General features: G+C 39.7%; 2 protein-coding genes across 5 annotated transcripts in view; one reads left to right on the forward strand and one right to left on the reverse strand.

Moving 5' to 3' along the window:
* noc3l (NOC3-like DNA replication regulator) overlaps positions 1-881 on the forward strand; it is a 62,276-nt gene extending 61,395 nt beyond the window's left edge. For 2 of the 3 annotated variants that reach the window (XM_078566003.1, XM_078566005.1), the window contains one exon: positions 276-881. In XM_078566003.1, the coding sequence (XP_078422129.1) occupies positions 276-404 (129 nt within the window). In that variant the 3' untranslated portion in view covers positions 405-881. The remainder of the gene's footprint in view (positions 1-275) is intronic. The other variant, XM_078566004.1, reaches the window with a different exon arrangement.
* A 1,622-nt stretch (positions 882-2,503) lies between these two features.
* The window catches only part of plce1 (phospholipase C, epsilon 1), a 368,859-nt gene continuing 349,578 nt past the window's right edge, over positions 2,504-21,784 (reverse strand). For both annotated transcript variants that reach the window (XM_078566023.1, XM_078566021.1), the window contains 3 exons: positions 19,418-19,636; positions 17,966-18,177; positions 2,504-5,526 (listed from right to left, as the gene is read on the reverse strand). In XM_078566023.1, coding sequence (XP_078422149.1) covers positions 18,001-18,177; positions 19,418-19,636 — 396 coding nt within the window. In that variant the 3' untranslated portion in view covers positions 2,504-5,526; positions 17,966-18,000. The remainder of the gene's footprint in view (positions 5,527-17,965; positions 18,178-19,417; positions 19,637-21,784) is intronic.

The following is a 21,784-nucleotide window of genomic DNA, read 5'->3' on the forward strand; positions in this document are numbered from 1 at the left end:
CTTCTCCTGCCTTTGGAACATGGTCCTTTACTTACGAAACATATGTTAGCTTTGGCAAATGTGCTGTCAGTATCTCAAGACAATTTCTGCTCAATTTGCCTACAGTTGCAACAATTGTTAAATGCCTTTTCAGACAGAACCAAATGACAACAAGAAGCCTCAAAAGTAAAGCACTTTTAGCATTGGTGTGGTGTGTGTATTAGTTTGTTTAATAAGAGCAAGTTCTTTTAAGAATTGACTGTCACTCACTTGTATGATTGATGCTGTAATTTCAGAAGACTGCACAGCAGAGTGCATTCCTCGATTCAGATCTACATCGCCAAATAAATCGGCTCCTAGAGAATCCCTCCATCACTGCTGATCTCAAATTTGCTGACAATTTCCGAGCAGAATCTCACACATGATTGAAGAGTAGAAGATTGTTGGGTGTTTATTATGCAGGATAGTTTTCAAATGAAACAAAAATTCTGAACAGAGCAACTTGTTTAACTGAGTATTGAATTACTTGTATCAGTTCATTATTTTTGTGGTTTACTTTACTCATGGTATCCATGGTGAATATGTGTGTATATATGTAAACACTAGTGGATCACCCATAGCCTTGCTCATAATTAAAGGAAATAGCAGGTTGTAATATTGTTTTATAGAGGTCACAGCACGATCCTGTGTAAAAATATCAGGAGCTACCAACTAATTTTCTTGGGCAAGTTTAATAACTGTGACAACATACCTGTTTGTATTAAAAACTCAAGTTATTTGTATAAAGAATCTTGTCCGCTTAAACCCTGAAAATTTAAAATGGGGAGGAAGCTTCCAGCCTGTAATGCTTCAAAATGTTGATTTACTACTTTTGATTAATAAATATTTAATCAAACGTTTTATTAGTGTTTCTTGGCTATGAAGTGATTTGACATCGAGGATTTTTGTAAGGCACAATACAAATGCTAGATTATTCTTTCAAAAGTTACTTAGGACATGAGCTGGGTAGGTACAAAAGACAGACCAAATGCAACTGAATAGCATACTAATCTAACAATCATATTCTTTATAGAATACTCTATAATTTCAAGTGATCATTGGTCTGTTATTTTCAGACTGATCATTGTTTAAATATTTCTTATGCATTAATTAGCAACAAAAGGCACTGGGTATTTTCCTTTAATTTTGTTATGTAATCAACATTATAGAATGGAAAACCTTAATTCTATTCTTCTTTCATAAACTCTCGAGTCTATATTTTTGTGTAATCAGACCAACTCTGGAGGTTTTTAAAAATGGTGGGCAGAACCCAATTTCAGGATTCCCATCCCTATTCCTAGTGCTGGCAATTTCACTGGTGCAGGATAAGGGTGCATGTATGTAATGAGACTGCAATCCCTACCTGGCCAGTTCCATTGCAAGGGGTAGGCATCTAATACACCATCCCCCTCCCACAATTTTCGTGGAGTCCAGCCAACTTCTCAAGGACTCGCAGTTCATGGCCCTTTAGAGCAGTTGTGAATCATAGTCAGGAACCTTTTGAAAGGTAAGATGGAAAAGCTTTGACCTTTGCCCCTCATATCCTCCATACCCCTTACATATGCCTTCCATTACCTAAGTGCACAGTGGGTGAGGTCATTATGTATAGACTCAATGAGCCATATAATAATAGCAAGTACTGATTAAAATAGTAGGTGTTTTATCCAGCTGGTGGTGCTGTGCACCATATAGACTCATTTGTGTTTTACCAGCAGACTGTCCAGTATGAGAAGATTGCACTAACCATGTCTTAGATCTAACTATCAGAAAACAGGCCAAATCTCCGAAGGAGTGACAATCACCATTGGATTGCCACTCCCTTTTTTATATACAAAGCTGGAGCTCTGCATTTCCGAACCGTGGACATCAGACATAGAGCATACCTGTTCTTGCAGTCCTCGTTCATGGTGCGGGATTGTCGGAGGAAGCCTTTTATGGCACTAGCTGCTGTATTTTGGTAAGACTTCTAATGGTGAACAGTTTTGGACGTTTAAATAGCTTTTCAGTATGTGAGTGAGGAAGTGGATAGGATGCATGTTGTGGCAGGGTGGGTTGAGGTCAGGTCAAGGGGGAGTCGGTGTTGGGGGGTGGAGTGGGAGAAAGAGATCACTTGTCTTGTTACCCAGGAGTTACACATGATTGGGTAACTGTCCAGGTAGAGTAATTATCCAGATAACTGAGTTGGAGACATTTCGGAGGGTTCTGGATACAGGGAATTTGCCCAGTAGAAGTTGAAACTTCATGGGTAATTGCTGCAGAATCCTCGCGTTGGGACTTTCGAGAGGGCCCCCAGTGCTGCATCTGACCATCACAAGACCGGAAGATCTGGGGCATCATTTATTTTGTGGTTTAAATACTGTAGGCCATTTTATTAGGGAAGATGGATAGATAAAGGAACCAAACAGTTTGAAACCATCTTTGATTTTTGTGCTGAAACATTTCAGTCTGACCTCTACTAATCAAGTAAACGTACTTTCATTCAGACTTGTTCTTAAACATGATCCAATTTCATATTTATTCTGGTCAATTCAACATTAATACACATTTTTAAAGTAAGTTATAGATATAAATACATCCAACATTAATTCACAACATAATTCATATACAATCTGAAAACATGATTTGTATAAAAATGACATTTGGCACAATGTTTCAACCCTTAAAAACATAACATTGCACTGTTAAAATTCTTAAGAATACCAACACCTTCAGTAATCATGACATGTCCTTTGCATATCAATAGAACTAAATACAGTAAAGTTAATAGATGAATTGTGGGTTTCTCTCTCACAATTGCTGACAATAGTAGTTTACTTTAGTATTTACCCAATAGTTCAATCTGATAAATAAAACATTCACTGCAAGGAAAATGCATTATACAGTTCAATTGTAGTATTTACAAAACTTAAGACCATGTAATTACCAGCCTTTTTTAAGTAAATGCCCAGTGAATGTACTTTGACATCAATCCATGGCACTAATATTTGTGCCACATGCACAAGGCTCCATTAGATGTGTATGTACAAATGGCTAGAGTGTACCATTTAAACTTATTTTTAATTGACGTTCACTGACCTTATAAAAAGGTATGGTTAAAACAACAGACTTAAGAAACAAAGTTAATTAATGAACAGCAAAACGTCTAGAAAAGAAACATAACCAAAATGTAAGAAGCACAAAGCTTCTGTTCAGAACGAGCAGCGATCAGTTAGGGAAAAAAAAAATTAATCCTATAGACATCATGTGTTGGTCAAATGAAACAATAAAATTTCACTGTTCAATCTCAATGTGGAATATTCATTCAACAACACTTCATTTTCTAACAAAAGACAATCTATTAACAGGAATTTTATGATTGTGATAATTGTTACCAATATCATAGTGTGATTTTAACAATAAAAAAAATTCAAGGAGAAGTAAATAAATAATTACTGCAATCTGTCTGAAGATATGCAAAATCAAACCAACTGAACTAGTTGCAGCAAATAGTGTTTTTTGTGTCAAATGCCACCTGGAGATTTCACTTTCCACAACATTTTAATTTCATTTACTCATCTCCAAGGAACAGATAAGACAGGATGGTAGATAAGCAAGTTATATTGAAAGTACAAAGAACTGCATTGTGCGGTGGCTATATGACATATCTGCCAACTATGCTGATGTGCCAACAACACAGTTTCAACTAAAAGTCTTGTCTAAATAATTAGTGTACATGAAAATGGCCCAGTCAGTTAGTTTTTAACTGGGTCTTCTAGCAGAGTTTCTGAGATTATCTAGAGCAGAAATATTAATTAATATTGAAATTCAGCAAAGCACAAATATCAGCTCTTCCCTTGAGCTTTCTTGCTGGTTCTTTTAAACAAGAAAATGTAGGGAGCAAACTATATATTTAGGCTTTTCTTGTAGTTTATAATGTATGAATGAAAATGCAGAAAAAATTAAAGCCCTTTAAGAGGCAAGTTCAAACAAAATTTTGAAAAGCTAGTGGCTGTTTCTTGATTTTATTCTTACAAATCTCAAAACAATTTACTTAATGCATACTATTTAGTATTTGTTACCAGTTTAATAAGTTACTGTCATATTCTTTTGTTGTCCAAGCTACAAAATTGATGATTAGTTATCGCCCAGTCAGGCACATGGAAAAATAAAATGGCAGCTTTTGGAACCTTCAAGGAGAGGAACTGCTTTCTATCAGCCTCTGTTGCTGCTGTTACTGTTATTTGGGTAGGTTAGGTGCTTTGTACTTATACCATAGTGGGTCTTGCGGTCATTTTTTTGATGTGTCACTGTGTAGCTCTATTTGAACAATTGCTAAATGTCTTCTGTGTTTCAAAGTCATAACTCATTTAGTGAAGCATTTAAACATGACAGCTGCTTAGTCACTCCATTAAGGTAAATTAAGTACACACAAGCTGCCAAACACTCGCAATTTTTTTGCACATTGATGGTATTTTTTAAAAGAATTTTTTCCTAACAGCACATAATGCATTAAAGTACATAGTCAACAATTAAGGAAAAAACAAGGAAATTCTTTTCCTGTTTGATTTCATTTTTCACAAAAATTCAAATACACATATATATATATATACACACACACAATTATCAGATATGTGCATGAAAGTGGGCAATTGTAAATAAAAATAATTAAAAGTTGTGTTCTATAGTATCAAAATAAGCTTACCACTTGGAACTTAAACATGAGAATATATAACTGCAAAGTGTTAAATCTCTGCTTAAATAAATAATTCAATCTAACAATTATTTTAATACAAACATGGCACAGTGTTTTATATACCTAGAAATTTACATGATTTTCTACCGCAGTAAAATTACATCATTAGCTTCTATATGAACACTGCTTTTCATCAGATTTTATGCATGGATCCAGCACATTCTATCAAGAATATCTCAAATTTTACTATCTTGTAAACATCAACAAAAAGAAGTAACGTTATGGGACAATTCAGCTTAATGTTACTACCAAAGCTGGCTTCTAGCATGATCCCGGTTCAGAAAGCATATAGGTTTTATAACCTTTAAAACCTACAAATCCTTCAAATAAGTAATTGGGAAAGTGCACAATGTTTTACAACTCACAACTTGAAAAGTTCTTCGGGTTGTACCTGCATATTTCCATACCCAGTCTAATTGAAGACTGCATTTCGCTCTTGTCTGTGAAAAAGCCCAACAGTATTGGTGGCCGTTTGCTCACATGCCCTCTTCCTTGTTAAAATAAAGTACATCAAAACGAGCCCAGCTTGTTTGGAACTTGTTGCTGACCTATTTTCCTGTGTATCACCAGATCTGTTTCATTTCAATGATTGGATTTTGTTATTTAGAAAAGTTATTTGTGCAATTTCCAGTTTTTCATAAGAGCAAAATACCAGGAGGCAGAGGGAGGACTGAAGTTACATGGTTTCTGGTTTTCTCCAGCATTGGTTAAAAGTTCCTGTGCTTCATTTTGGCACAGTACTACAGAAGAATTATTGAGGTCCATTTTACGACAACCTGTGGGAAAAGGGATTTTAAAAAATTTTAAACTACAAATAGGAACTGGAAAAAGATTCAGAACCATAAAGAATTGTCAATGAGAACTGTCATAATATGTCAATATACAATTAATGAAATATTTATAATCTGGGTTTTTTTTTTCTCACCCTGAATTTGTACTTTGCGATACATTTGTTGAATTAAAAAATTTGTAGTAAATTTTAAGTATCACACTTGTAAGATATTTCAGGTTTTTTTTTTAATAACATCCTAATTTACAATATCCATTATGCATCACCAATGGGAGGAACAGTCTGATTACTGATCTGGGACTCCTAAGGTGGGTATATGGATGCTAACCATCTTCTAAATAGCTGAGTCTGACTCTTTTAGCTCAGGCCTCAAACAGTACTTTTGTGGGTTGGGGTCCTCAGAAAGTATGATAATAGTCTGTAAGAGGTGATCCAAAATGGTGGCCTTGGAAGCAGGGGAGGAATAAATGCGTCGACGTTTCGAGTCCACATGAGTCATGTGGACTCGAAACGTCGACTCTTTTCTTCTCCACCGATGCTGCCAGACCTGCTGAGTTTTTCCAGGTAATTCTGTTTTTGTTTTGGATTTCCAGCATCCGCAGTAGTTTTTTGTTTTTATAGAGGAATAAATGCTTTTAATTAGAACACGTGCTACAATGTGAAGATTTTAAACATTACACAGATAGGGAGAAGTATGTTGTACTGAACATACTGTTCATGTTTAAGCTAAAATTTCCATTTGCCAGGAATGTGCAAAGAATAAATGCAGTGATAGTCAAAAGCTATTATTGGAAATAAGTAAGTATACAAAAGATAAATTATCAGTGGCCTTAACACAGTTACCTACACCATCCTCCTCCAACATCTCTCCACTGTTATCCAGCTGAGTGTGACTGCTCTCACCTGGTTCCATTCTTATCTATCTAATCATAGCCAGAATATCAACTGGAATGGGTTCTCTTCCTTTTCTTGCACTGGTGCCACCCAAGGATCTATCCTTGGCCCCTTTCTATTTTTTTATCTATAGGCTGTCCACGTCCGAATCCGCAGCATTTTCACATGTACAACACCCAACTCTACTTCACCACCACCACCTGGCTCGACTCTTCCGATGTTGTTAAATTATCCACTGCTTATTCAACATCTATTCCTGGATGAGGAGAAATTTGCTCCAATAAAATATTGGGAAGACTGAAGCCATTGCTTTCAGATCCTGCTCCAAGCTCCATTCCCTAGCCACCAACTCCATCCCTCTCCCTGCAAAAATCTGAGAGTAAACCAGTCTCTTCGTAACCTTGGCATAAATCTGTGCTCGGAAGCACGTCTCGGGGGATAAGATCATATAGGATATATGGCACAGAAACAGGCCATTCAGCCCAGCTCCATAAGCCGCCTTGCATCTTTTTTTTCCCTAAATCTATCATCATAGCCATCTATTCCCTTCTCCCTCATATGCCTGTCTAGTTTCCCCTTGGAAGCATCTATATGATTTGCTTCAACCACTCCCTATGGCAGCAAGTTCCACATTCCCACTACTCTTCAGGTAAAGAACTTTCTGCTGAATAAATATGACATTATGACTATTGCCACCTATTTCCACATCCATGACATATCACAACCTCAGACCCGTATCGGTTCATTCATGCCTCTGTTACCATCGGACTCAACTATTCCAATATACTGGTGGCTGGTCTCCCACTTTCTACCCTCTGTAAACTTGATTTCATCCAAAACTTTGTTATCCTTCTCATTACTTGCACCAAGTCCCGTTCCTCTATCATCCCTATTCTCACTGACCAACACCGGCTCCCAGTCAAGCAATATTGAGATATTAAAATTTTTATCTGTTTTCAAATCCTTCCATGGCCTTACCCCCCCTTATTCTCTTTAACCTCCTCCAGCCTGTACAATCCTCTGAGATATCTGTACTCTTGTAATTCTGGCCTCTTGAGCATCCCAAGTTTTAGTTGCTCCACCAGTGGTGACCATACCTTTAGCTACCAAAGCCCTAAACTCTAATTCCCTCCCTGCACCTTTCTGCCTCTCTATCCACTTTTAAGATGCTCCTTAAAACCTACCTCTTTGACCAAGCTTTTGATCATCTGGTCTAACATTTCCTTTGTATTTTATAATGCCTGCTTCTGTGACATTTCATTATGTTAAGGGTGTTATATTAGTTGTTATTGTAATCTGTGCCAATATAGATTTAGTAGGGATTATATTCTGAGCTTGCTTTGCCAGTGGAGAATTTTACCTGACACTAGTGAACATCAGCAAGTTGTGTGTGCAACTGAAGTTCCAATCCACATTGCCAGCAGGAAAAGTTCCTCAGAAAGAACACGAAGTCAGAAAACGCCTCCTGTGTACTTCATTGCCAAATTCAGGAGTGGCTGCCTGATACATTGGGCAGAATTTAATCCAGGCAACGGTGGTCCCACCAGTCAGCTGCAGAGCTGGCGAGAGCCCCATGTCACCTCCTTGAGGGAAGGCCTTCCATATCAAGTGCCAATCCTATCCCCTGAGCGCTGCTGGCCAGAGGCTTGTTGTTAGCACCACCAGGAGCGGTGATAGCTGCTGGCAAGACAACCACCAGGGGCCCAGGATCAGTGAGGGACCCAAGCAACTCGTGAGTGAGGGTGGAATGGGTTGGGGTCGTGAGATAGGCGTTGTGAAAGGAGGGGTTCAAAAGAAAGGGCAGGGGGGTGTAGCTCTCAGCAGGACCCCTTCCCGATGATGGGTTCCTCAATCAGGCACTGAGTGCCTTTGAACGAGGGACCCCCTTGACAGCCCACAGGAGTTTGCTTTTCAGGCTCCCCGCATGGTGACTGCCCCACCCACCACTAGTTGAATACCAGTGGCGGCAGTATAGGCCCTTAAGTGGGTATTGCCCCCTTAAGGGCCTCAATTGGTAATGAGGCAGGAAGGCCGTCCACAAGCCTCCCGCTGCTGGACTTAATTGGGGGCAGTGGCAGGGTCCACACCCCACACCCTCTCTAGTCCGATTAAATGTACCCCCACCTACAAACTCACCTCAGGGCAGGGTAATAAATTCTGTCCATTTTGTCTCATCCATTAATTGCCCCACTTGCTTATTTTGGAAAGATAACAGCCATATAAACATTGTTTACAAAACAAAAGTATCTTGGGTATCTTTACAAAGACTGTTCCAATGTTTGCAATGTTCTTTTTAAAAATAACTATACCAGTGGTACTTAAAATGACATTTGAGTGGCAAGTTATTTTTATTCATAGCTGGGAGGCAGTATCGTTTCAATTTGTAAAACAAAAGTATTGAACATTTGACTCAAAAGAATAAGGGATTCACTGAAGTGAAAATTGCACCCATTTTGGCTGGATTGGGTGGAAAGTATATATTCCCGGTCTGCATCATTGAAGGTGAAGCCAGCAGCTTCTTTTCCTGCACTATGAGAAAGTATTTATCTAGTGATTAAAAACATTGAAGAAACACTGCAGTTTTCTTCAAAAGCATCAGGAAAAAAATGGATACTAAGCCACAGAAGGAAAGATTAGGTGGGCTAATGGAAAGCTTGATCAAAGAGGTGGGCTTTTGGAAGGCTCTTAAAGAAGGTGCTGGAAGTGGAAAGATAGAGAAGTGGAGAGAGTGGGATCCAGGTGTGCTGCATACATGGTGCACAGAGGCAGCTAAAGAGTCAAAGAGATAGTGGAGAGGTTAGAGCTGGGTATCATCAGCGTACAGATGTATGATGCACACCATGTCAGATGTTGTTGGCAAGGGGCAGCATGTAGATGAGGAAGAGGAGGGAGACCCAGGATGCTTTTTAGCAGCACTCCAGAGGTGAAGTATGGGGAGAAAAGATGCTCTGGCTGTGATCACTTACAAGCGAATCAAAAGTCAGTCTCGTCTAAATAAACATGCAGAAGGGGCATTGATGAAGGATGCTGGGATGGGCCATGTCAAAAGATGCAGTGAGGCTGAGGAGGGATGTTATATTACAGTCACAGAGATTTAGGAGAGTTATAACTGTTTCCGTGCTAAGGGAGGGGTGGAAACCCAATTGGCATGATTCAAATGGGACTTGCAGGCATGTATCTGAGGTGACAACATTCAAAGACCTGAGAGAAAAGGGAACTATTGAAGAATGTCTTATCAAGGGTTAACAGCCAAATCGTATATTGAAAAGGTGTGAATGAATGGAACACTATCCATGAGCTCTTAATTAATATAAATAATGAATACAAATTGACTTTGTCTGTAAGATGGTAGGGGTCCCAAATGAACAGAGTTTAAATGAGTGCAAGACAGAAAGCTTCAACAGCCTGTCGTTTTTTTTCAGCAATACTAAATACACGTTTGAGTTCATGTACTGGGATCTAACTTAGACTTTCGAAATTATTCAGCATGTGTTCCTGTAACCTCAAACATATTGGACACATAAGGGATATGGATAGGCTAAGTGAGTGGGTAAAAAGTTGGGCAGATGGAGTATAATGTGGGAAAATGTGAACTTAATCATTGTGACAGGAAGAACAGAAAAGCAGCATATTATCTGAATGGAGAGAGATTGCAGAACTCTGGTACAGAGGGATCTGGGTGTCCTGGTACATGAATCACACAAAATCAGCATGTGGATACAAGTGATAGGAAAGCATATGAATGTTGGCTGTTATTGCAAGTGGAATGGGAAATAAAAGTAGGGATGTTTTGCTACAGTTTTCAGGGCATTAGTGAGACCACATTTAAAGTACTGTGTACAGTTTTGGTCTCTTTATTTAAGAAAGCAGTTCAGAGAAGGTTCACTCAACTGATTGGGATGAGGGGGTTACCTTATGTGAAAAGGTTGGACAGACTAGGCCTGTATCCAGTGGAGTCTGGAAGAGTGGGAGGTGGTCGAATTGAAATATAAAAGATCCTAAAGTCACTTGACAGAGTTAATGCTGAAAGGATCCTTTACCTTTTGGGTGATACCAGAACTAAGGGATACAGTTTAAAAATAAGGGGTCTCCCCTTCAAGACAGAGACGAGGAGAATTTTCTCCTCTCAGAAGGTCATGAATGTGTGGAATTCTCCTCCCAAGAGAGCTGTAGAGGAAGGGTCATTGAAGATTTTTAAGAGAGAGAGATAGATAGATTCTTGACTAACAAGGGAGTCAAAGGGTATCAGGAGTAGGCAGGATAGTGGTGTTGAGGCCACAATCGTATTAGCCAAGATTTTATTGAATGGCGGAGCAGGTTCAAGGGACCAAATGGCCTACTCCTGCTCCTAATTTGTATATTCGTAAACAAGGTAAAGCATTTTCATACATCTAACTTGAGCTATATTTGACCAGGGAATGTCTTGCTGACATTGGGTTAAAAATATTTTAACTAGGCCATTCCAGGCACCATTATCTTCAAAGATTAATTTAAAATGTATTAGCGATGCAATGTGCACACTAAATGAGACCTGTCTTCACCAAAAGAAATGTTTGGTAAACTTTGGCAGAGGCGGAGCCAGAGCCAAAACAGTTGTGTATGACTTCTGTTCAATTCATGCCACTTTCATGTTAGAGATTTATAAACGAACAAAATAGCCTGTCAAAACAATTTTTCATAATGATTCTGTCATTTGTTACACATTTTCTATTACTAGTATACAATAAATCTGTTCTTCTAACTCTTCTGACCCGAGCTTTTGAAAAAAACCAATCAATTGTTACATAAATCCCAAGCTCAAGGAAGCTAGAAAGAATTTTTCTTTCAACACCCCACAATAAATGAAAATTATTTGAAATACACTACCTAAATAAACAGAGCCTAGTAACAGCTCAGATTTTATTTGGATTAAAAATACTGTCCTAAAACTAAAGGATAATGAATTAATGGATTAGATTAAAATAAAATGGCATTTGGTATTAGCAGGTTTAATAAAGTATGCATTAAGAACAGATAGAGCAAGAGCAAACAGGAATCATGACAGCCATTCATTGAAAGGAAGGTGGCTCCCATTGTTACACAGCATGAAAGCCCATGCTCAGTTTTTCCTCATCTGTTCTCCTTCACTTTGTGCGTTAAAGTTAAAAAGGATTCGCACATATCTGTGTTTTATAATAAGTCATACAAAATTCTAAACATAAGGCATTACATTTTTTATTATGTGCAATAGAGTTTTTCCCTGTATAAAATGGAACGGTTAATAATATGTACAGCTTTCAGAGTTATGCAGGTTGGTCAGATACAAACAGCAGCAAACTCAAATATAAAAACAGAAAGTGCCTGAAAAACTCAGCAGGTCTGGTAGCATCTGTGGAGAGAGAAGCAGAGTTAACGTTTCAAGTCCGTATGATTCTTCTTCAAATGCTGCCAGACCTGCTGTGCTTTTCCATCATTTTACGTTTTTATTTCAGGTTTCCAGCATCCGCAGTATTTTGCTTTCAGCAGCAAACTTGACCTGTTTTCATTAGATTACATTTGTTCTGTACTTCTGACTGACGTGCCACCTACATGTAACTCCAATCTGAAGTGTTAATGTCCAAAGTGCTTTGCTGAGTGCATGATACTCTTTCTGTACTGTCCAAACCATATTTTGTTAAATTGATGTATACAATTTTGGGCTTCAAATAAACACAAAGGGCAGGATTTTGCCCTTGGCGGGGGCAGTCGGGAAGCCGACTACCGCCCACAACTGACGCTGCACTGTGATTTCATGCGGGCGGGCCAATTAAGGCCCCCCCCAGTGTGGATCGCGAGTGGCAGCGCTGAGCGCTGCCTGTGTGGGCGGGGGGAGGGCAAGCCGGGCCTCGCGCGCAGTTTGCACACGTGGGAGAAAGAGCGCTTCAATCTCCCTGAGGCACGGATTGAAGCGCTGTGTAAAAAAAAAAATGAAGAGAATAAAAATCTAATAAAACATGTCCCCTTGTGCGACTCTGTCACATGAGCTGGGACATGTTTTTAATTCAAAAATAAAGTTTTTATTTAATGTTTATTTGCTTTAGGAAACTCATCCCGCTCCTGGATGAGGTTTCCTAAAAAGTGTAAAGGCTGCCTTTACGCCTTTTCGCCTGCCCGCCAACCTTTAGGTTGGACGAGCAGCGTAAATTTGAATTTAATTGGATTGTTAATGGCCTGAATAGGCCTTTTAGTTATTGGCGGATGCGCAGCCGACTCTGGCGTGCATCCACCAAATGAAATATCACGAGACTGCGCGATGATGTCAGGACGCACGCCCAACGTCATCACGCGTCATTTTATCCTTGGGCGTGTCGAGCGGGCACCCGCACACCGAGCGTAATATCCTGCCCAAAAGGTAGAAAGTGTACACAGCATCTACACTTCACAAAACAGTGCAATGGTGCAAAATAACCGACATGATCACAACTCATTAAAGGGCTGAATTTCAGAAACTTACTATAGTCAGTGGATAGAATTTATTTCAATGTAGCGTTTCAGTTCAAAAGTTTAATTGATGGGTTTAATTTTCCTCTGCTGTTTTTGATTTATTGTTTAATGCCATTGTATAAAATCCTGTCCATGTTATTCTTTTTTGCAGTCTGTTATTTTAATTTAGTTTGTTACAAGTTTGGTTTACAAGTTTTCTTTAGATATCCTATCAGATATAAACTGCTTATAAGTGGTCTGAGTAATTTACATTTAAGGTATCTGGCAGTAGAATAATATAACCCAGGGGTGTAGTAATAATACCCCGTTATGATCTGAACCAAGCATCTACATATTCAGGCTTATCAAAGGTGGACCATGAAAGCATTTGGTGTGATGAGGCCAAATTCAAATTGCTAAGCTGCTTTATTTCAAAGCACATGAAAGTACAGTGTAACGGATAATCGGATTAATATAGTTCAGCTAGTACGAGTTCTCTTTGAGCTATAGAACAAAATAAACACACTATATTTCACCATACCTATGTGTTGCCTTACTTAAAATGACTCATAACTATCCAACTACATGCTAAATTTCTACACCTGGCCAAAGTTTACCTTTGATATTCTCCATTTAAAAAAATGGACTCGCAGTGTTTGCTGGACTAACTGTCACTCAGCCTTTTGTTTTTAATCACCCTTTGTTCATGGCTTTAAAGGATTATAGACTTTCTAATACAGTGGATGTGAGGTGTTTATCGATTACCAAGACAGCTCATTAATTGTATACTATTTATCGTCTATGGGGAAGTAACATCAAAGTTTGGTTCATTAACATTTTGACCAACTATCTTCCCCGTGCATACTTACAAAAAAAACACTTGTGAATACACGTTTTACATATCCTTTCTATGGGTGAAATGGTCAAAAATATCCCAAAATATGACAGTGGATTAATGACTGTTAATATAGAGGAGCCAAAAATCTCACAAGAACACTTTAACTATGTGCTAAAAAGTACAGAGAAAGTTGCACTGCGACCAAATGCTCTGTGAAATGTTGAGATGTTGAGTATTAACAGTGCTGCATTATGTAAATATCACTTCAAAGATAGTTTGCGTACCTATACATGCCTAGCAACCATACATGGCAACCTAGAAAACTAAGAAAGACTAACCAACTGCTAAAAAAAAGTTGATATAACTTTACAAGAAAAGCTGACAGCTCAAAAAAAGCACTTCTGGCACATGAAGACAAGGAGTTAGACTGAAAGATTTTTCATAATTTAAGCTAAAGGTAGGAACACCTGAGGAACACGATTTCAGTCCGCAAAATGGAATTCACAGTATTGGTGGAATTAGGAATCAAGGGAAGATGAAATTGCTGATGATGTGAGATTCATTTTTCTGGGAGAGGGTTAGTCGACAGAATAATGTGTATTAATTTCAGTGTAATTTTTAATTTTACCTAAAGCTCATTATCATTCCAATCACACACATTTTCATTCCAATTTGGCAATTCTGCAAAGTGAAATTTCAGGAAAGCTCAAATAAAGTCGGTTGATGCATTCATACCAAGGACATCATCCTTATCACAAAAAGTAGCTAAAACCACGAAGGAAATAAGCCTTCAAATATGACAATGGCCAGGTATGGCCAAGAAAATCTCAGAAAATGGTATATTTTTAAATTACATTTTAGCAGCTTATGTGTTTTACGTAACTTATTTTGAGACAAACATTAAAGCACAAGGTACACTCTCAGAAACCATTATTTCATTTAAAAAGATCTGTCTTAAATTCATGTGTGGCCATCACTGGGAGAAATTGTAAGTTCTAAATGATTGATTCAGAATAAATCGAAACATCTATAAAGACAAAATACTGCACATGCTGGAAATCTGAAATAAAAACAGGAAATGTTCAAACTGCTCAACAGGTCGGATAGCATCTGTGGAGAGAAATAGGCCGGATTTTCAAAGCAAGGTCGAGAACCCCACATCCAGTAGGAATATGGGTGCCCACCCTGAGATACCTAGCTCTTGCAAATGATCTAATTGGCCGAGGGGGTAGTTTGCTGCCCAGCTAGAGGCATCACGTTGCTGGTTACAGCAGGTAGCTCCTTAAAAGGCCAGGAGCTGGAAAACACAGGCTAGTGATCATTCAAACAAGTTTAAGGTGAAGCACTAGTCCTGGAGCTAGTTGGCACATCATATGTCCATTTTAGAAAATAAATATAAAATTTCCAATATCCCCACAATGAACCTGACAGCTGGGCACTAACGTGCAGCAGACTTTTCAGACTCACTGAATTAAAGATAAAATTGCATTCCCAACTGCATATGCCCCTTAACAAGCTCCTTGGGGAGGTTAATGGCTGGATGAAATTGGTGAAGGTGAAAAAAAGAGGAAGTCTGTAATTGGGTGGAAGACAGGAAACATTAAATGACAAAAGAGTTGGTTGTTCTCAACCAAAGGAAGTAGCAATGGGACAAGTAAAGAAACAAAAGATGTCCAGAGAAGGTGTGAATGGCAGAATGATGAATAACTGCCATCCTAAAGCAATTACGGTGATCTTTTCCCCCATTCTATTTGCTTTTCTTTGCATATTGGTCTTAATCCTGTTTTTCTCCTGTTTTGCTTTTGGAAGGCAGCAGTTCATTATTCTGCCATTCATACCTCCTCGGGACTCATCTTTTGTTTCTTCACTTGTCCCATTACTACTCCCTTTGGCTCTGCCCAACCAACCCTTTTCATGTCTTCCATCTTCGACCCTATCACAGACCTTCCCTTTTGTTCTTTTCCCATCCTCCCCCATTACACCTGCTTAAAACCTATTACATTTCTAGTTTTTCTCAGTCTGATGAAAGGTCACCAACCTGAAATGTTAACTCTGTTTTTCTCTCCACAAATGCTGCCTGACTTGCGGAGTATTTCCTACATTTTCTGAAGCCTTGTAACAATTTGATGTAGATTCACATGTGTAATTAAAATACTCAAAATATTAATAATGGACAGTGTGAGAGGATAAATAAACATCGAGTGGCATTTGATATATAAAGTATGAATAAAGAAAAGATTGCTCGAGCGAAAAGCTGACACTGGCATAATGGTCCACATTACCTCCTTCTGTGTTCTATATTTCAATGGTTCTAAAGACCAAGAACAACTAGGAATGTAAACAGCCCCTATATCACCAGAAGAATTTCTGTCTTTGTTTTATACAGTGATTCAAAATAACAAGGGTTAATATGGAAGTTGGTGCTCCTCAATAGGTTGCAAAATGGAGCATGGGAGATAGGTTATCAATGGAAACCACTCTTTGTTCTTAGTACAAATTAAATTGCATATTGTCAATCTACCTGGGGCCAGGGAAATGAGGCGAAAGAAAAGTCATGAACCTGAAGCAAGAGGTCATTTCCTTAGAATTGTCATACTTTGTGCCTAAGGTTCTAGTACACTTAGTGTGGTAGGGATTCAAAGCAAATCAATGATTCATGTGCTGTCAGTCCATTATATTCTTCGCAGTGATGCTAAATTAATGTTTTTTTTACTACTTAGTTGTAACCCAACTGCATGGGCTGAATTTTACACCAGTGGGATTTTATGGTCCCGCCAAAGTGGAATTTTGAATGACTCACCAGATTCTATGGCTCCGCCCCCACCACGACAGTAAAATTCCCCCGCATGAATTAAAATCTACTCTCAGCGACAAATAACTTATTTAAGATAAAAATCTTTCCTCTCAATGAAACAGAGCAAAATAACTGCAATTTTAAAAAGGAATAAGCCCTTTTGTTTATTCAGTCGATAAAAGTGACTATTTCTATTGATGAGTGGGAGCAAGATGGCAGATTCAATAGTTTACTATTTACATTTGGCTTTTTTTTAAACGAGGCCACAAGCATTTCCAAGCACTGATAGCATCAGCATCTTTTATTCTCAGGTGAATAATACTATTGATATTGTGACAATGCATTTATATTGCAAATCCAATATTTGAAGCGGTTTTGCAATGCATCTGCAGTTCCTGTTACTGGAGAGCAGTTTTGGTTATATCCTGCAGCCATTTCTTCAGCTGGGGCAAATCACATGCAGCCAATTGAATCCCATTATTTGTGATCAGTTCCCAAGAATCTTATGTTCCCCAATTTTGATTTATATTTTTTTCTAAAACACTTCAAAAAATAAATGGTAATATTGTATGACAAAAAAAAAGACTTACAGCGAAAAGCCAATGGCAGACCTTTCAGCTATCAGAGGCAACTCTACTGCCAGATGCCTATATCAGGCCTCTTGCTCAGCACTGCCTCCATGGGCACTATTTACTTTGGGAGATGGTTGCCATCTTCAGGGTTAATATCAGCAACGATACATGGACCAACATATCATTAGCATTACAGCAATCATAACACACAAGAGGGGAGATCAGCCATCAAATACTACTGGTTAAAGTGAGGGGCTTGTTAAATGATATGCACTCCAGAACTCGTCATCTGAACTTAATTAAAGCGCACACATTTCAACTTCTAGAGCCTTATTTAGCAAAACTGCCTGATTCATCTAATTTCAGTTACATATTGTAAATTTGTTATCTCGGAGTTTATTAAACTTGATAATTCACAGGAGTCCTGTGGTAAACTCTTTTCATAAACAATGGCTTAGCAATGCTTTACATTGCAAGTGTCTGGAGTATGATGTTACAGGCAAAGGTTCTTTCCCAAAACACAGCCTCACAGAACAGAAGCACAGAACTGGCCCTATAATGTTCAGACCTGACCTTGTCAGTTAGGTTCCACACACAGAGTGGTGCATTGCAAATTAGTCCTTACAACTCCAGTTTTCTATTTGGGCCAATGAACAGTAGCAGAGGCAAGAGCCTCTTGATCCACAGCAAGAACCTGTCTCACTCAATTTTGAAACCATTTCTGCCAAGCACTGAACACTGGGGGAGTGGGGTAGACGTTATTATCAGTATAAATGTGCCTCTTTCTGTTCTGTAGGCTGACCAGAGAGAAAACTTCAGTTACTCACTATTTTGGCAACTAACTGACGTGGTCAAAATCAACAAGAAATGAAGTGCTAAGACATACCTGGGCAGTCACATACTGCAATCATGTAACAGGTTTTACTCAGTGATCTCAGCAAATGGCACACTACATGCAGCTTTTTCATCCTTACTCTGGATGCTTTCTGGGGAGGTTGCCTGAAGTGGAATTGAAAAGCTCCGGCTCTGTTTACTTGATTTTGTGAATCTCTTCAGTTCATTAGCAAAAGAAAGGCCTTTCTTCTTCTCCTGTGCAGCCTGCCAACACATTCCAGAGTTTATTGATCATACTGAGCAATTGGGAACAGTATGGGAAAGAAATTAGTCATGTAAATATACACTGTGACATCTGGAGAAGGTCAACAGTTGTGTTATTTAAATAAAAGTTAAGTACAAATTTTTTCAGTTTTTTGGCATGAAAACAAAGAAACAATAGTTATCCAGGCTGCATTTGCAGATGGTACCATTTCTGAATTATCTTAAAAGTTATAGAATAGGATTTAGCATATTGCAGTTTATTTGGAAAATATTACACATAATGCTGAACATATGTAACATCCTCTCCATTTTTGTAATATACACAGGGTACTGTAATTCTTCTGTATAATCTGAAATACAAATCCCCTTTCCAGGGTATTCTGGTTTTCTTTCCTGTACTTCTGTTTCTTTGCCATTATTAATATATGTTAAGCTGGCACTTCCTCCTTGCTTGCCCAGATCCTTAATTAAATGGACGCTGCCATTTTTAAAACTCAGGAGCAAATCAAACACATGTTCAGATTTGCTCTCTGGATTTGGCTGATGCTGGCAAGGCCACATTTATTGCCCATCCCTAGTTCCCTGAGAAGGTAATGTTGGACCTTCTTCTTCAACTTGCTACTGTCCTTGTATTGGTTATGCCTCACACAATAATGTTGGTTAGGATTCCAGGATATTGGCCCAGCCAGGAAGAAGGAACAGTGACATATTGATCAATGTGAGCAATTTGATGACAATACAGGGAAGAAATTAGTAATTTTAATATAAACTGGAGAATGTGATTTAAATAAACTTGAATGTGTAGTACAAAATGATGGATAACTATAGTCAAAGTCCTTCAATACTTCGGAACACATGCATACATACAAAGTGTCAGCTGTGGCTGAGTAGTAGCATTCATCTTTGAGTTAAAGGGTTGTGGGTTCAAATCCCACTCGTGAGGCATGAACTCATAATCCAGGTTGGCACTTCAGTACAGTACTGATCAGCACTGGTAAGTCATCTGCCACAACACTATTCTAAAGAAGAGCTGAAAGAGTTCTCCTGTCATCCTGACCAACATTTATCTCACAATCAACACCTACAACATGATTTGGTTATTTATTTGTTGTTTGTGGGCGTTTGTTGTACCCATATTGGTTGCTGCGCTTCCTACATTACCACAATGACTACATTTTAAAAACATTTCATTGGCTGACAGTAATAACCTCTTAGACATCAAGTATTGCTGGCTACTTACCTGCACTTGCTCTTTCAGCTTGAGGATGAATTTTCCTGCTCCTTTCCATCTGCTCTGAGCTACAAACACACTCTCATGCTCAGAAAGGATCCGAAGAGCAGGTTTCGCCATTGACGATTTCTTGTTTAATGGCTCTTTGATGACCTCCTCCATGAGGACATAGTCATTGGGATTTGGGTTGCTCAGGATGCTGTAGGAATACTTGGCTTTACTTAATGCCTGTAGCATAAATCAAAACAAATCCTTTGTACTTGTAACACTGAATAAATATTCCATGTTGTCGACATGCTTAAGCCTAAACAGATTCAGCCACAGTCTCCAGTCCTTATTGTATCTAGTATAAGCAGAGTATATGCCATCCCCTTGCAAATCCACCCATGCTCATATTGCCATTATATCTGACAAGGTAATGCTAAAGTTACTTCAAACATTATATGAAGATGAATGGAAATGAATTAAAGGAATGTTCCTTTAGCAAACTATAATGGAGCATTTCCAGCATCTTATTGTTTAAGAGTAATGCCATCATGAGCACTCCCATGTTATACATTAATTTCTAATATTGGATTCTCCTGTTAATCTACTGGGGAAAAATTCATACGAACAGTTGGGCTGATTTTTAAGCTATAAAAACAGGCTAGTTTGGCTTGGTTGGAGAGGTTAATGGGCCAGAATTTCCATATAAGTGGTAATTACAGTCAGATTGCCACTCTGCTCCTTAGTCTGGAGCTGCATATTTCTTGGCCAGACTGCCATCCTGGCCTAGTGAGGAACATGCAGCGTACCTGGTTCCTGAGTCCTTTCTGTGCAGGGCAGTGGCGTTGGGACAAAGGAAGCCACACCCCCTCAGCTGACTTGAGAAGCCAGGGAGAAGGATGTGTGTAAGGTGAGTGAGTGAGAGGTTAGGGTAGTCCGGGGTAGGAAGGGGCGTTCAGCATTGGGTGGTCAGGGTAGTCGAGGTGTCAGGGGTGGGGAGGGTAGTCAGCGTTGTGGGGAGGTTAGTCGGTGGGGGGTGGGCAGGGTAGTTGGTGGAATGGGGAGGTAGTTGGGGAATCAGAAATGCAGTCATGAGGTTGAGAGGGTAGTTGGGGGTGTGGCGTGGTAGTTGGGGAGAGTCGCAGGGCATTTGGTGGGTTGGATGGGCAGTCCAGGGTGAGGTGTAGTGGGGGTGTGGGTGGGGTAATTGCGCTCAGGAGTATTTGGGGTTGCGAGGGGGAGGGGGGGGGGGTCGGAGGGGTGGTTGTGGTAACCCCACGTTACCGAAGACTACACTTGGGCCTTGACTCGCCCTGTGCCACAGCAGCTCACTTCGTATATGTTAAATATAACACTTGCACTAAAAGCTCAGTGGAGCTCTTGCTGTTTCCAAAATATATGGTCTGACAAAACTGAGGCCCTGTGTTCCCACCCATCTGCCGTCTGTCGTACCCCTGGTATGGTAACTGGAGGCGGCTGGAAGGAAGTAAGACTAAATGGGTTAAGACCACACTGGTAAAATTATTTTAAAATTAATGTAAAATTATTGAAAAACACCATAACATCCTTGACCAGAATGAGTACAAAACTCACACAAAAAGTGTGAAAACACAGGCAGGATAGAGTCAGCGGGGAACAGATTCCTGCCAACGCTGGCTTCTCCACCACATTTAACACGCCAAGGTGTGTTGTTTGGCTGGAGACGGGACTTCCGCCCCTCACTCGGGAGGAAGTCCAACCTCACAGAGCTGCCAGCCAATCTGATTGGCCCAGCTTTAGTCCCAGCAGTGCTAGTAGCAGCAGTGGCCAGGACTGGGACTGCAAGCAGTCCCCAGATTCTTAGTCCCAGAATCCAGGTAAGTGGGGTGGTCTCACAGTGGGGTGGGGAGGTGAGGCCTGGGGAAGTAGGGAAAGAAAGGCAGGAGTCTTCATGGAGAGGCCAGGTTGGAAGGGAACACACAGTGGGAGGCAGACCTTGTGAGGGGGTGCCCAATGTGGAAAGGAAGTCGTTGAGGGAGGCACATCCCACCAATCGCCTTCCTGTCCGAGGCCTGAGCTGGGTGATTTCGGGGCCTCCCCCTGCTCCTGAACTCCTCCCGCCTGCCTCAAATTTGAGGCTGAGTGGAAAACAATCTTTAAGTTGTCATTAGTTGCTCGCTTTAGGACCTCAATTGAGGCAAGAGTGGGTGAGCCAGCCTAAGCCTCACCCATCCTGCCTTAAAATTACAGACAGGTTGGGGCAGGAGGGAGGGTGATGGTGGGGGAAGGGAGGAGGGGAGGGGGGTGGCGCGCCGATCTAGTGAATTTTACAGGCCCCACCGCCTGCAAGCCCATTGTCAGGGGAGTGTAAAATTCTACCCTGTATCCAGTCTGTAAAATATTAGCTTACTG

Source organism: Cetorhinus maximus, chromosome 20 (genome assembly GCF_964194155.1).
Source record: "Cetorhinus maximus chromosome 20, sCetMax3.hap1.1, whole genome shotgun sequence".
NCBI lineage: Eukaryota > Metazoa > Chordata > Chondrichthyes > Lamniformes > Cetorhinidae > Cetorhinus > Cetorhinus maximus.